At 42.6% G+C, this 16,105-nt stretch overlaps 1 protein-coding gene across 1 annotated transcript in view; it reads left to right on the forward strand.

Annotated features, from left to right (window-relative positions):
- The window catches only part of ZFAT (zinc finger and AT-hook domain containing), a 257,978-nt gene that overhangs the window by 191,389 nt on the left and 50,484 nt on the right, over nucleotides 1-16,105 (forward strand). The window contains exon 12 of the mRNA XM_007940573.2: nucleotides 13,630-13,748. Coding sequence (XP_007938764.1) covers nucleotides 13,630-13,748 — 119 coding nt within the window. The remainder of the gene's footprint in view (nucleotides 1-13,629; nucleotides 13,749-16,105) is intronic.

Genomic DNA, 16,105 nt, shown 5'->3' on the forward strand with positions numbered 1-16,105 from the left:
TGATTTCTGCTCGAATCTTGATTATTTCCTTCCTTCTGGTGACTGTAGGCTTTTCTTGCTGTTCTTTCTCTAATTGTTGGAGATGTTCGTTTGCAAAAGACCTTTTAAAGTGCTGAAGAGCAAAGATGTGTCTTTGAAGACTAAGGTGCACCTAACCCAAGCCATGGTACTTTCAGTTGCCTCATGTGCATGTGAGAGCTGGACAGTGAATAAGGAAGACTGAAGAAGAGTTGATGCTTTTGAGTTATGGTGTTGGTGAAGAATACTTAAAGTCCCATGGACTGCCAGAAGAATGAACAAATCTGTCTTGGAAGAAGTACAGTCAGAATGCTCCTTAGAAGTGAGAATGGCCAGACTTCATCTCACTGATTTTGATCATGTTGTCGGAAGGGACCATTCCCTGGAAAAGGATATCATGCTTGGTGAAATGAATGGACAGCAAAAAAGGGAAGGCCCTCATCGGGATGGATTGATCACAGGGGCTGCAATGATGGGCTCAGGTATAGCAAGGATTGTGAGTCTGGCACTAGATTGGGTAGTGTTTTGTTTTATTGTACTCCTAGGGTCGCTATGAGTCGGAGCTAACTTGACAGCAACAACCGCAATAAAAGTATCCTTGATAGGTTGTTTTGAATGCTCTGTGTAAGAAGAATGTAAATACATGTACATATGTACCTTGGTGTTCATATCTTAGTTTTTCACTCTAGATTCAGGGAAAGTTGCTATCAGAAAATCCAGAAACTGTCAGGTAACACAGCCATCATTTATTTGTTCTGGGGACATTTTTATTTTGAAATGGTTTTAATTAAGGCCCAGATTCAGTAAGTTATTGGTAGATGCTTCCACTAAGGAGATGTTATTGACTGATTGATTATTTTAAGTGTTAACTTATTCCTCACAATGGCCTTGTGAGGGTGGCATCATCATTACTGTTTCAAGATGAAGAAATGAAATGAGGACATGTTCATAAAGCAAAGTCACAGAGCTAGTAAGTGGTGGAGCCACACCCTGTCTCCTAAGTGAGGACCGAGGACCACCGGTGCCTTGCCCTGACACAGCTGACATCTCCTGTTTCTGGTTTGCTCTGAAGTGTGCTGGCGGTGAGGAGGCGGAGGAGTGGGGAGAGGAGGGGAGGGGCAGGAGGGGGCTCCTGTCCTAGGTTACTGACCAGGTTGCATTTACTGTGGCTGCTCGATCGTGCATGGGAGAGTGACACGTGGGGTGGTGCTGTTGTTGTTGGGTGCGGTTCAGTGGGTTCTGACCCATAGTGAGCCCATGTGACAGAGAAGAACTATAAAACCTGTAGGGTTTTCTTGGCTGTAACTGTATTTTATAATATTAACACATGGAATATGCCCCAGAGGGTTTTTCTTGGCTCCTTTGTGGAAGTAGATGTCCAGCTCTTTCTCCATTGGAGCTGCTGGGTGAGTTTGAACCCCCAGGCTTGTGGTTGGCAGCCAAGTGCTTCACCATTGCACCACCAGGGCTGCTTGTTGTTGTTGTTATTTGCCATTGAGTCAGACCCGACTAATAGTGACCCCTTCTTGGGTTTCCGAGGCGGTATCACTATGGACGTAGATTGCCCAGCCTTCCTTCTGAGGAGTGGCTGGTGGGTTTGAACTGCCAGCCTTCTGGTTAGCAGTCACATGCCTTAGGCACTATGCCACCAGAGCTCCTTCCACCAGGGCTGCTTAGTCACTCTTATTTCTCTACCCCCAGGCTAGATGCTAGTCCCATCCAAGGCCATCTCTGGGACCTGTGTCCCCTTCCTGATCCTCTCTGCAGTTGTCTAGAGGGTACTCAGATCTCAAGGTTCTGGGAAGTGTGTTAGGGGCAGGGGCAATGGGGAGACCTTGCTTAAGCTCAGTTTACCAGATGTTCCTATTGGGGTCCGGGACATTAGTTTGGCTAATACTAAAATGCACTTTGTTTCCCTTGAAGAGCCCTAGTAGCATAGTGATTAAATCATTTGACTGTTAACCAAAAGGTTGGTGGTTCTAACCGACCAGGTGCTCCATGGGAAAAAGATGAGATAGTTGGCTTCTGTAAAGATTGACAGCCTTGGAAACCATATGGCACACTTCTACTCTGTCCTCTAGGGTCACTGTGATTGGAATCCACTTGACAGTGGGTTTGGTTTGGGCTTTGCTTCTGTAAAGATTGACAGCCTTGGAAACCCAGTGGGACATTTCTACTCTGTCCTCTGGGGCTCTATTAGTTGGAATTGACTGGATAGCAGTGGGTTTTGGTTTTACTCTGGAGCTTATGTGGGGCTCCGATGTGATGAGGATCTTTAACACATTTCCTGATGCCCACCAGGCACTCTTGCTGGGCTCCAAGCCACACACTTAGTTAAGAGTTGGCAAAGGAAATGAGACTGTCCACACAGTCTGACTCCATCTTCCAGGTGTTAATACTATGAAATACACTTAGTCTTCATCTGACATCCTTTGAAAACTAAGCTGCTTTGTTCCCGTTAACCCTTTAGTGCCTGTATTAGTTTTCTGTGGCTGATGTAACGAATGACCACAAATAGCCCAGATTTATTGTCTCCCAGTTCTTGACGTCAGAAGCCTGAAATGGGTCTCACGAGGCTACGATAAAGGTGTCAGCAGGCTGCACGGCTCTCTGGGAGAATCTCTTGGGAGAATCTATTTTGTTGCACTTTTCAGCTTCTGGAGTTTGCCTGTATTCCTAGGCTCGTGGTCTCTTCCACCATCTTCAAAGCCAGCAGCAGCCTGTCCAATCTCCCCTGGCATCACCATGAGGTGTCCTTCTGCCACTCTCTGCCCCTCATCGGGACCTTTGTGGTTACACTGGGCCCACTGGACAATCCAGGCTCCTTTCCCATCTCAGGATCTTTTTATTTTATTTATTTAAAAAATTTTTATTGTGCTTTGGGTGCAAATTTACACAGCAAACTGGTTTTACATTCAACAGTTTATGCACATTTGATTTCATGGCCCCAATTACTGTCCCCAACTGTAAAAAAACTCCCTTCCATAAATGAATGAATGAATGAATAAACAAACTTTCCTCCCCTCTCCCATCTATAACCACCCTTTCCCTATGCCCTTCTCATCCATGCATTCCTGTCTGTCCAGCTTTCCCTCTATGTGACTGCTACCCCTCTCGTGTCCTATGGCTGATTGACCCAAGGGGTGCATCTCCCTAAAGTAGGTGGGTGCATTAACATGGGGGTATGTTGGTGCCAAAGGGGCAAGGAGGCCACATCTTCTGACCAAATTCAACCCCACAAGAGGAAGACAGAATCACCATCAGTAGCCCAAGGCCTATCCCTGTGAGGCCAGACATGCCACCTCCCTCCAGCCCTTTCACCAATCTTGACACCAACCGTTCCTCCCACATCACCCACCACCTCTCTGCTGGGTTCAATAATTTGCTGCAGTGGCCACACAGAACTCACAGATTATGGGGTTTATTAGGGAAGCAAGAGGCTACAGTTCAAGTTCAGGAACGTGCTCAGTTTCTCTCAGCCGGCCGTCTCTCAGCCAACAATCTCTCTCAGTCTCTTTCCCAGCAGTGTGTGTCTCTCTTCCAGCAGTGCATGTCTTTCTCCCAGCAGTGTGTGTCTCTTGGGTCTCCCAGCTGGCAGTGAGAGATTCCTTCTACTTCTAGGAGGGCTCCTTTTTGAGCCTGACAGAGTGGCCACACTAACCAATCCCAACCTCAGAACTCTATACATCTGAGAGAGCGAACTTCCCAGCAGATTGCTTAGTGCCACTCTCAACAGAAATACCCCAGGTGGATAACTTTAACAATCAGGAGCTACCCACTTGCTCACAGCAAATTCTACCATGGAGTTTACAAAGACTTATGGCTAGTAAAGCCACACTATGTAATTTACTACACTGCAGTCAATCTTTCTACTGTTGGGCTGAGAGCCAATCCATTTAAGTGAATCCCATTTCTAGGCCCGAAGGGTAACCTGGCTCATAGTCTCAGGGGTTCCACTAGTCTCTCTCTGACCAGCAATTCTGGTCATTTTTGTGTTTTTTAATTTTGTTCCACATTTATTCCTCCTACTCTATCTAGGATCTCCAGATTTGATCCCTTTCTGAGGTGTTGGCATTGGTAGCCAGGCACCATCTTGTTCTTCTGGTCTTGGGTTGTGGAGGCTGAGGTCCTTGTGGTCCATCTTATCTTTGGACTAATTTTTTCCAGATGACTTTAATCTTCTTCACTCTTCTTTGCACCAGATGAGAGGAGACCAAAAGTTTCATCTTAGATGGCCACTTGAAAGCTTTTAAGACCCCAGTCACTACTCACCAAATTAGGTTGTAGAGCAAAATTTTTATGAACTATGTGTGCCAGTTGATGTCCCCTGAGACTATGGTCCCGAGCCCTCAGGCCTGGTGATGCTCTCCCACAAGATGTGTGATTGTCTCTGAGAAGTTACCCCAACCCTGTCTTCTGTTGCTTCTGTAATGTGTGTGGCTAATTTGTAGCCCAAGTGCATATGTAAGATTCTCTTCAGCCAGCTCTATCCTTGGTCTAGAGGATATTCCTGTTGGCCTACCCCCACCTACTCTTCTCACCTGTCTACACATTAATCCATAGCATGATATTTGATGCTAGTGATGCTGCAGTGTTGTGTACTTAAAGTATTTGTCTCTGTTGTCTGTAGCTTTTGTGTACATTTCAGTGTCTTTCCTTTCCTCAATGGCTCTTTAACTGACTTGTACTTCCAAAGCCCCTGTGCCTTGTAAGAAGACACGTGTCTGGGTTCTAGGGATCAGGCCTGAGCATCCTGGGGTCATTATTCCTCCTACCTCAGTGTATTTTTCAAGGCTACGGGCTTTAGCATTTTTTCGTTAGTGAAAAACTGAGACCTGAGAGTGTAAGAAGTGGTTTTGGGTCAGTAGAGCAGGTGCTGGGGTCGGGGCTTCTGTGCCCTCCCAAGGGTGGTGTTATTGCAGGGGAAGTTGAATGTCCAGTAATGTTGACCGCCACAAAGGGGAGCAGATGTTTTCATGCCTGAAACTCCTCCGGAATGTCATGCATTCCCAAAAAAGCAAAGGCTGCTAAAATCCAGCCCTCTGATCTGCTTAATCAGTCTGAGGGAGGAATTCGGGAGTCAAGGGTTTCGGTTTCATTAGCGGTTTTTATATCGGTGCTGAAAGGAAATTCACCGTGTCCTCGGCTGACCTTTCCTGCACGCGGCTGACAAACGTGGTGCATGGACTAGCAATGAATTTCTCTCAGCTTTGATGTCAATTAACCGCACAGTAGTGCGTTTCCATCTAGAGTACATGTTTCCCTTTGTGGTTCTTTAATTAAAGTCATCACTGCAAAGGTTGCAGGTTCACTTAATGTGAGGGCATTATCATATCAATTTTAATCTAAACATAATAGAAGGAAGTCTTCCCTCCCTAAATTAGTTTCCATTAAAGAGGGCCCTGGAAGGAATCTTCATCCCATTTCTTAAAGCCTGGCTTAGCCTGCCGTGGTTTGCTTTCATGCACTGCCATGTGGGAAGTTTTTCTGGGAGAAGCAGCGTCAGCTTCACCAAAAGAAAAGGCAGGGGAGCTCTGCCACATCCTGGGATTTTTAAAAAGATGATCATTGGAAAACCCTTCATTTTAGTGACTGGTAAGTAATAATAATTAAAAAAAAAAAAAAAAAAAAACCCAAAACTCACTGCTGTTGAGTCAATTTGACTCATACGACCCCTCCTTGGGTTTCCAAGGTGGTATCTCTACGGAAGTAGATTACCCAGTCTTCCGAGGAGTGGCTGGTGAGTTTGAACTGCCAGCCTTCTGGTTAGCAGTCAAATGCCTTAGGCACGATGCCACCAGAGCACCCATAAATAATAAGTCATCATTAAAAAAACCAAACCAAACAAAAAACCACTGCCATCAGGTCAATTCCAATTCACATGCCCCTAGAGGACAGAGTGGAACTGTCCTATAGGGTTCCAAGGCTGTAATCTTTATGGAAACAAAGCCCAAACCAGACCCACTGCTGCGGTGTCAGTTCTGACTCACAGTGACCCTAGAGGACAGAGTAGAAACCACAGGGTTTCCAAATCTGTCTGTCTTTAAGGAAGTGGAGCTTGGACACTTGGAAGGAAGGTTGGGCACTCTACTTCCGTAGTGATACTGCCTTGGAAACCCAAGGAGGGGTCACTATGAGTCGGATCCAACTCGACGGCAGTGCGTTTATGGAAGTGGACTGCCTCATCTTTCTCCTGTGGAGCGGCTGGTGGATTCAAACCACTGACCTTTTGGTTAGCAGCTGAATGCTTTAACCACTCTGCCACCAGAGCTCCTTAGTAATGACAAAGGAGGCTAAAAATTAAGTTTATTCTCTGGGCAAGAAAGAACAAGCATGTTTTATGTTGCCTTTAAAAAAAAAAAAAGCAGAGGGAGAGCACAGTGAGTTTCAGAAAACAGGCTTCTTTTGGAGCTGCCTTTCCTGTGGCTTCTTCTTAAACTTAAAAATGCATCTGTTGCCAGCCTTTCTCCTGATGGCAGGAGCCTGCCCAGTCAGTCATCCTGTCTCTGCTGGACTCACTGTGCTCCCCCAGGGTTGGAAGCTGGGCTGCAGTGAGGTGAGGGTGCTCCGAGTGCCCTGCTGGCTTTGCCTCACAGCGGCCCTATGTACATTAGAACAAAACACTGCCCAGACCAGAGACATCCTCAAAATCCTCGCTACGCTTGAGCCCATCTTTGCAGCCATTGTAGCAGTCCATCTTGTTGAGGGTCTTCCTCATTTTCCCTGGTCCTCTCCTTTCCCAAACATATCCTTCCGCAGGGACAAGTCCCTTTTGACAGCATGACCAAAGTATGTGAGACGAAGCCTGGCCATTCTTACTTCTGAGGAGCATTCAGGCTGCACTTCCTCTAGGACAGATTTGTTCATTCTTCTGGCGGTCCCTGTTACCTTTCAGTATTCTCTGCCAACACCACAATTCAAAGGCATCAATTCTTCTTCAGTCATCCTTATTCATTGTCCAGCTTTCACGTGCGTATGAAAACCCAAACCCATAGCCATCCAGTTGATTCAGACTCATAGTAACCCCCACTGTTTCTAAGACGGTAAATCTTTATGGAAGTAGATTGCCTCATTTTCCTTCTGCAGAGTGGTTGGTGAGTTTGAACCACCAGCCTTCTGGTTAGCAGTCAAATGCCTTAGGCACTGTACCACGAGAGCATATGGGGTGATTGAAAATACCATGGCTTGAGATAGGTGCACCTTAATCTTCAAAGTGACATCTTTGCTCTTCAACACTTTAAAGTGGTCTTTTGCAGCTTATTTCCCCAGTGCAGTATGTCCTCTAATTTCCTAACTGTTGCTTCCATGGGCGTTAGTTATGGATCCAAGGAAAATTGAATCCCTGACAACTTCAATCTTTTTGCCATTTATCATGATATTACTTATTAGTCCAGTTGTGAGGATTTTTGTTTTCTTTTTTTAAAAAATACATTTTATTGAAATACAATTCATGCACAAATACACAAAACTAAAGTGACATGGGTCAATGCTTTTTTTTTGCAGTGTTCCCTTCCCTTCCCTCCCATCCCTGGTAACCAACAAAGAAAGTTTCCTTCCATATATAAACCTTTCCTTGACTTTTTACAATAATGAACTAATACTATGTTTGCCCTTCTGTGATTGACTTATTTCACTCAGTATAATGTCCTCCAAGTTCATCCATGTTATGTGGTGTTTTGCAGATTCTACATTACTCTTTAGGGTTGCATAGTATTCAATTGTGTGTAAGTACCACAGTTTGCTTCTCCATTCTTCTGTTGATGGGCATGTAGGTTATTTGCATCTTTTTGCTATTGCAAATAGTGCTGTGATGGACATGGATGTGCATATGTCTGTTTTTGTCCTGGTTCTCATTTCTTTATATATATACACACTTAGTAATGGGATTTCTGGATGAAATAGTAATTCTAATTCCAGCTTTTTAAGGAATTGCCATACTGCTTTTCACAGTGGTTGTATCATTTTACAGTCCTACCAGCAGTGTATGAGAGGCCCAATCTCTCCACATCCTCACCAGCATTCGTTATTTTCTGTCCTGTTAAACTTTGCCATTAGTGCTGGAGTGAGATGGTATCTTGTTGTTTTGATTTGCATCTCTCAAATGGCTAATGATCGTGAACATTTCTTCATGTATTTGCTGACCATCTGAATATCCTCTTTGGTAAAGTGTCTATTCATGTCTTCTGCCTACTTTTTAATTGTATTGTTTGTTTTTTTGTTGTTGAGGTGGTGGACTTTTCTGTAAATCTTAGAGATAAGTCCGTGTCAGATGCACCATGGCCAAATATTTTTTTCCCCATATGTAGGTTCTCTTTTGATTCTTTTGGAGAACTCTTTTGCAGCACATAACAATTTAATTTCAGAAGGTCCCATTCATCTAGTTTGTCTTCTGCGATTTGTGCATTTTGAGTTATGCTTGGTAGTCTGTTTATGCCGTAAATGAGGGCCTCTACATTTGCCCACTTTTTCCTTGAGGAACTTTATAGTTTAGGTTTCACGTTTAAGTCTTTGATCCATCTGGAGTTAATTTTTGTGTATGGTGTAAGGATCTTGTTTCATTTTTCTGCAAATGGATATCTAGTTTTGCCAGCACCATGTGTTAAAGAGACAGTCTCTTGCCCATTTAATGGATTTCAGCCCTTTGTCAAAGATCAGCTGACCATAGGTCGAGGGATCTATTTCTGGGTTCTCAGTTCTATTCCACTGATCTGTGTGTCTGCTGTTGTACCAATACCAGGCTGTTTTGACTACAGTGGCTGTATAGTAGGTTTTGAGATCTAGTGGTGTTCTTTGTTCTTCAATAGTGATTTGCTTATCCAAGGTCTCTTTCCTTTCTATATAAAATTAGTGATTGGTTTTTCCATATCCTTAAAGAATGTTGATGGGATCTCAATTGGGATTGCATTGTGTGGTGTAGGAAATTACCTGGTATGGCTTTTCTAGCCATAAGTCTTTGTAAACTCCATGGTGGAATTTGCCATGAGAAACTCAGTAGCTCCTGATTGTTAAAGTTATCCACCTGGGGTATTTCTGTTGAGAGTGGCATGAAGAAATCTTCTGGGAAATTCTCTTTCTCTCAGGTGTATAGAATCCTGATGTTGGGATTGGTTGGTTTGGCCACTCTGCCAGACTCAGAAGGAGCCCTTCTCGAGGCAGAAGGAGTCTCTCACTGCCGGCTGAGAAGGACAAGAAGTCTCTCTGACTGCTGACTGAGAAAGACATGCTGCTGAGAGAAACACTCCTGAGAGACCCACACTGCTGAGAGACATGCGAGACACGCTACTGAGAGAGAGACTGCTGGCTGCTAAGTGAGACGGCTGGCTGCAAGAGACTGAGTACATTTCTGAACTTGAATTTTAGCCCTTTGCTTCCCTAAAAACCTCATAATCTGTGAATTTTGTGTGGCCACTGCAGCAAATTATCAAACCCAGCAGAGAGGTGGTGGGTGCTGTGGGAAGAACGGTTGGTGTCAGGGTTGGTAACAGGATTGGAGAGAGTCAGCATGTCTGGCCTCGCAGGAATAGGCCTTGGGCTAATGGTGGTGATTCTGTCTTCTTCTTGTGGGGTTAGAGGAGGTCAGAAGATGGTGCCTCCCTGCCCCTTTGGCACATTGAATGTATAGATTGCTTTGGGTAGTATTGCTATTTTCTCAATGTTCAATCTTCTATCCATAAGTGTGGTCTGTTCTTCTATTTATGTAGATCTCTTAAGGTTTTTTAAAGCAGTCTTTTGTAGTTTTCTTTGTGTAGGTCTTTTGTGTCCCTGGTAAGATTTATTCCCAAGTATTTTATTTTTTTAGTAACTATTTAACAACAACAACAACATTGTAAATGGTATTGATTTCCTTTTCAGCAATCTCTTTGCTGGTATAGAGGAATCCAACTGATTTTTCTACGCTGATCTTGTATTCTGCCACTATGCTCAGTCTCTCTAGTTAGTTAATTAATTAGTTAATTAACTAATTAATTAGTTAATTAGTTCCAGTAGTTTTCTTGCTCAGTCTCTTGGGTTTGCTACGTATATGATCACATAATCAGCAAATAGGGATGGTTTGACTTCTTCCTTACCAATTTGGGTGCTTTTGATTTCCCTTTCTTGCCTATTGCCTTGGCTAGGACTTCCAATACAATGTTGAATAGAAGTCGGAATAGAGGGCATCCTTATCTGGTTCCTGTTTGTAAGGGGAATGGCTTCAGTTTCTGTCCATTGAAAATAATGTTGGCTGTTGGTTTTGCATATATGCCCTTTATTATGTTGAGAAATGTCCCTTCTCTTCCTGTTTTGCTGAGAGTTTTAATCAGAAATGGGTGTTGGATTTTATCAACTGCCCTTTCTGCATCGATTTATATGATCATGTAGTTCTTTTCTTTTGTTTTATTTATGTGATGGATGATGTTGATTGTTTTTCTAATGTTGAACCATCCTTGCATACCTGATATGAACCCCACTTGGTCATAATGTATTTTTTTAATATGTTGTTGGAGTCTATTGGCTAGGATTTTGTTGAATACTTTTGCATCTGTATTCATGAGGGATATTGGTCTGTAGTGTTCCTTTTGAGTGATATCTTTGCCTGGTTTTGGTATCAAAGTTATGCTTGCTTCATAAAATGAATTTGGGAGGATTCCATCTTTTTCTCTGTTCTGGAATAGTTTGAGCAGGATTGCTGTCAGTTCTTCTCTGAATGTTTGGTAGAATTCTCCAGTGAAACCATCTGAGCCAGGGCTTTTATTTGTTGTTGTCATTGGTAATTTTTTCATGACCTGTTCAATTTCTTCTTTTGTTATGGGTCTGTTAAAATTGTCCATCTCAATATGTGTTAGTTTAGGTAAGTGTGTGTTTCTAGAAATCTGTCCATTTATTCTAGATTTTCAAATTTCTTGGAGTACAGTTCTTCATAGTATCCTGATATTATCCTTTTTATTTCTGTTGGTTCTGTTGTGACGTTGCCCATTACATTTCTTATTCATGCTATTTGTATTATCTCCCTCTTTTCCTTTGTTAAATTTGCCAGTGGTTTGTCAATTTAATTAATCTTTTTTTTTAAAAAAAACAACTTTTAGTGTTTTTTTTTTTAGTGAACTTTTGGATGGATGATGTTCCTGATGTCATCCCACAACTCGTCTCATCTTCAGTTATTGATATTCATTGAGTCAAATCTTTTCTTCAGATGGTCTCTAAATTTAGGTGGGGTATTATCAAGGTCATAATTTTGTTCTCACAGACTTTTTTCAATTTTCTTCTGTTCCGTAGTCAACTCCTAACCTTGTTTTTGCTTGATGATATGAGCTTCTCCATCACCTTTTTCCACAGATTTAGTCAAATTGGTTCTTTTATATTCCATCTGGTCAGGTCCACATGTATAGTTGCCATTTATGTTGTTGAAAAAAAGGTATTTACAATGAATAAGTCATTGATTGTGTAGAATTCTATCATGTGATCTCTGGTGTAATTTCTCTCACCAAGGCCATCTTTTCCAACTACCAATATGCTTCTTCTTTGTTTCCAACATTGCTTTGGAATATTGATTTTGGATTTTGTTTCCAGCATTGATTCTGGGCTGTGGATTTGCCATGTAGGTTTGAAAGAAAGAGATGTGGGTAAGGATATTGAGGGTTTTATCTATAAAAGTTTGGAGGCATGGGCCACAGGGTTTAGGTTAGTTTGAGAGAGGGAAGCAGAGATAGGAAGGGCTTGGTGGATTGGGAGAATGTGTACCAGCACACACACTGGAGGTCTCCCAGAAGTCCAAACATGACTGTAGTGAGAGTAAGAGAGAGCATGGTGGCACAGTGTTGTCACAGCAGGGCGCCTGGATATAGCCTCACACATGGTGCTAAAGGAGTCCTGGTAGCACAATGAGTAAGTGTTTGGCTGCTAACTGGAGAGTCAGAGATTCAAACCCACCAGCTGCTCTGTGGGAAGAAAGATGAGGCAGTCTGCTTCTGTAAAGATTGACAGCTTTAGAAACCCTATGTGAAAGTTCTCCTCTGTCCTGTAGGGTCACTATGAGTCAGAATTGACTTGATGACAGTGGATATTCTTTAGGGAAGCAGACATTCTCCCACATAACATCAAGAACATGGTGCTAAATAATCACATGAATGAATGAGATTTCACAAATAATGAATTGTTAGGGAAGACCCTTGGGATAGAAGAAGTCAAAAAACTGTGAGGTTGTGATATGAAAGTTAACTAATGTAATCAGAATATTGTCCGATGACCAACAATGATGAAGGTGCCTTAGAACCGGGCATTGCTTTGTTTTGTTGTGTGTAAGGTTGCCATGAGTGGAAGACAACAGCAAGTAGCAATAATAGCAACATTACAGACTTCGGGTGAAGAGGGCCTGGGCTGTGGTGGACTTGGCACTGTGAGTGGAGGAACAGACCAGGAAATGCTCTTACTCTACAATGGAGGTGGCATTGCCACCTGCTTCTGCCTTCCTCCTTACCTGGGGTTTGTTATAAACAGCCTCCAGGTATGTAGACTTTGGGATGAGCCAGTGCTTAATTAAGGATGGAGGGTGGAGGCATGCACTTTCTGTGATGAGGCTGAGGTAGGAATTTTTGTTGCCCCTGGGTTCTAAGTCTCAAAGTATGGTGAAAGGAATGGCATGGAGAGGAGAAGCTTTGGGGTCATGGTAGAGAAAGAGAGAGTAAGTTAGGGTGCAGGGAAGAATGGGTGGCTCCAGAAGTTTGCAGCTTGGAGGGTGACTTGCCAGGATTGCAGAGCCTCGAAGTTCCAGACAGTCATCGTGATACGGGCTCTAAGGTCCCTCCTGGCCCAGGCCCAGGCCAGTTGCCTGGTTAGTAGGGCTGACTTGGGCTGTGCCAGGTTGATGGCTTTGGAGGCCTGACAATAAGAATTATCCTCCTGAAGCTGGAGTTTCTTTCTAAAGGCACAACCTGTTCAAAGTCATTTTTATCCAGTCCTAAACTGGTATAATTTCAGGAAGATAGTCTTTTGTGTGAATCTTCAATTTTTTTTTTCCCTCAAGTTTTACATTCTCTTAATTAAAGCACCCAAACACTTCTGAGAATATGTGCAGAATTGAATCAGTTCAATAACTAACATTTCAGGATGTGAGCAGCTTCTTAATTTGCTCTTTGCTGGGAAATTCATGGTGGGAGGGGGCGGGGGGGAGGGGTTCTTCTGATGAGTAGTTTCTAATGTGAAGGAGCCCGAGAGTCCGCTTCTCAGTCTTAAGTGTTTTGGGTCAAAGGCAACTGAGGAAAGCAGTCATTGTCCTTCAGGTTTTTTTCCTGGATTATTTGCTATTATTAACAAAGGGTAAAATGAAAGAATGATTCAAGCTGTTTATCAGCCCAGCCAAGGAATTATCTTATTCACCTTATTTCTCTCTGGCACTTAAAATATTGATCACTTATTAGACTGCAAGTACTCCTTCAATAAAGAAAGAAAAACAAAGCTCTGCACTGAGAATTGTATACACTGCACTATTCTCGTTAAATGCTAGGATAAGCTTGAATTAGATGTAAGTGCTGGAGACGAAATCAGCTCTTTCTGAGATGTGCGGCAGCTGGATGGAAGGAGAGACATTGGGTTTCTGTGTGGGCTGAATGCATCTTTCTGCCTCTGTGTTTTCAGGTGGTTTGAAGTGTCCTGTTTGCAGCTTTGTTTATGGCACCAAATGGGAGTTCAACAGGCACTTGAAGAACAAACATGCACTGAAGCTGGTAGAAAACGAAGGAGACCCCAAGTGGGAGGTAACTGTTAAAGTGTGGCATTAACTGGAGCTACACAAGTTATTTATACAGTTTACTTGGAAGAACACGCACGAATAGCTAGGAAGGCCTTTATGAAACGGCAGTGGGAGGACAGTCCTACCAGATATTAAGACACATTATGAGACCTCTGTAACCATAACTGTATAGTGATGGTATGCACATACATAAACAGTCTCAGGGAACAGAACAGAGAAAGCAGAACTGCCCAGATCATACATGGAAATTTAGTGTGTGAAAAAGATGACTTCTTCAGTTGGTCACATTAGGGTCCTTGTGAGTTGGAATCCATTCAAAGGCAGTGGGGTGGTTTTTTGTTTGTCTGAAGTTGGTAGTAAAAAGATGGATTTTTTAATAAGTGATATAACCAAAAATCAAACCAAACTCACTGCCGTCGAGTCAGATCTGACTCATAGCGACCCCTCCTTGGGTTTCCAAGGCAGTATCTCTATGGAACTCACTGCCTTCAGGATAGCTAAATAACCTTATGGAAAAAATAAAAATTAGATCTGTTTTTCATAATTTGTAGGAGATCAGTTTCAAGAGGTAGAGATTTAAATGCAAAAGCAGTAATGTTTTACTACCACTAGAAGCAAACGTGAGTGAATGGATCTACAGACAGACTATGGGAAAATTCGCAAACTATCATTCAAAATCCAGATTCAATAAGGGAAAAAATTGGAAGAAAATTGACTGCATGAACAATTTTTAAACATTTTATGGAAAATAAAAAGCACATACACATAGTAAAAAGACAAGGAAAAAAAAACCATTTACAGTCCTATCATAGAAAAAGGATGGCTATTTTTACAATATAAAAGGCCTCTAAGAATAGTGATGAAAAAGATCAACAACCCAACAGAAGTATTGGCAAGAGATAAGAGTAGTTCATAGCACAAGGAATGTAAATCACCTTGAATAGATGAAAACACGATCAACCTGACACATAATAAGAACAATGTTAATTAAAACTAGACAGATAGAATTTCTCACCTATTGGATTGGCAAGAATTTAAAAGTTGGACAACAACTTTCTTGGCAAGTCTGTGGGAGGAATGCATATTTTCATAATTGATGGTGGGAAGGCAAATGGTACAACCTCTGTGGAGGGGGAATTTAGCAAAATTTAGCAAAGTTACAAATGTATTTCTTCACTCACTCACTAACTAACCAACCCTTAGAAAATTATCCCAAAGTTACACTGGCAAAAACAAGAGCGCCTGCACAAGGCTGCCTGCTGCAGCACATAGCTGGAAAGAAAACAATGTCACGCACAGGGACTGGGTGAAGACATCATGGCGCATACACAGTGGAGAAACTTGCAACTGTAAAAGGGAGGAAAGGATATCCATGGAGTTCTAGGGAATGGTCTTCAGGATATACTGTTAAGTGAAAAAAGTAAGGTGAAGAAAAGTGTCTGTGTAGCTTATATTTTTAAAATGTGGAAGGATAAATAGAACACTTAAAAAAAGGAACATGTGTGACAAATGTGATTCATGTGTGCTAACTGTGATTCAGATGAATGACAATTCCACTGAAAGGGGCAGGGGAGAAAGGAGCTGACTTAAGTAATTTTGGAAAACAGTGTTTTTGCTAAATACTCCAAGGCTAAATCTAATCTGTCAGCCCACCATTCATCTGTCAGATTGTCGTACTGTGGTGGCTTGCGTGTTGCCATGAGGCTGGAGGCTGTGCTATCGGTATTTGAAACACCAGAAAGGTCACCCATGGTAGACAGGTTTCAGTGGTGTTTCCAGACTAAGACAGACTCAGAAGAAGGACAGGGCCGTTCATTCTCAAAGAATTGGCCGGTGAAAACCTTGTGAATAGCAGTGAAACACTGTCTGATATCCCCAAACCCACTGTTGTCGAGTCGGATCCAACTCATAGCTACCCCTCCTTGGATTTCCAAGGCAGTATCACTATGGAAGTAGATTGCCCGATCTTCCTTCCAAGGAGTGGCTGGTGGGTTTGAACTGCCAGCCTTCTGGTTAACAGTCAGATACCTTAGGCACTACGCCACCAGAGCTCCTATGTCTGATATATTACTGGAAAACTTTATGAATAGCCCTGAAAAATTGTCCAATACAGTGCCAGCAGATAAGCCCCTCAAGTTGGAAGGCACTGAAGATACACCTGGAGAAGGGCTGCCTTCTCAAAATAGAGTTGACCTAAATGACAGAGATGGAATAAAGCTTTCAGGTCCTCCATCTGCTGATGTGATGTGTCTCAAAATGGGAAGAAACAGCTGCAAATATCCATTAATAATTGGAACATGCAATGTATGAAGAATGAATGTAGGAAAATTGGAAGTGGTCAGAAGTGAAATGGAACACATG

The sequence above is a fragment of the Orycteropus afer genome, unplaced genomic scaffold (assembly GCF_000298275.1).
Source record: "Orycteropus afer afer isolate SDZICR_OR568_19922 unplaced genomic scaffold, OryAfe1.0 scaffold00069, whole genome shotgun sequence".
In the NCBI taxonomy this organism is placed as follows: domain Eukaryota; kingdom Metazoa; phylum Chordata; class Mammalia; order Tubulidentata; family Orycteropodidae; genus Orycteropus; species Orycteropus afer.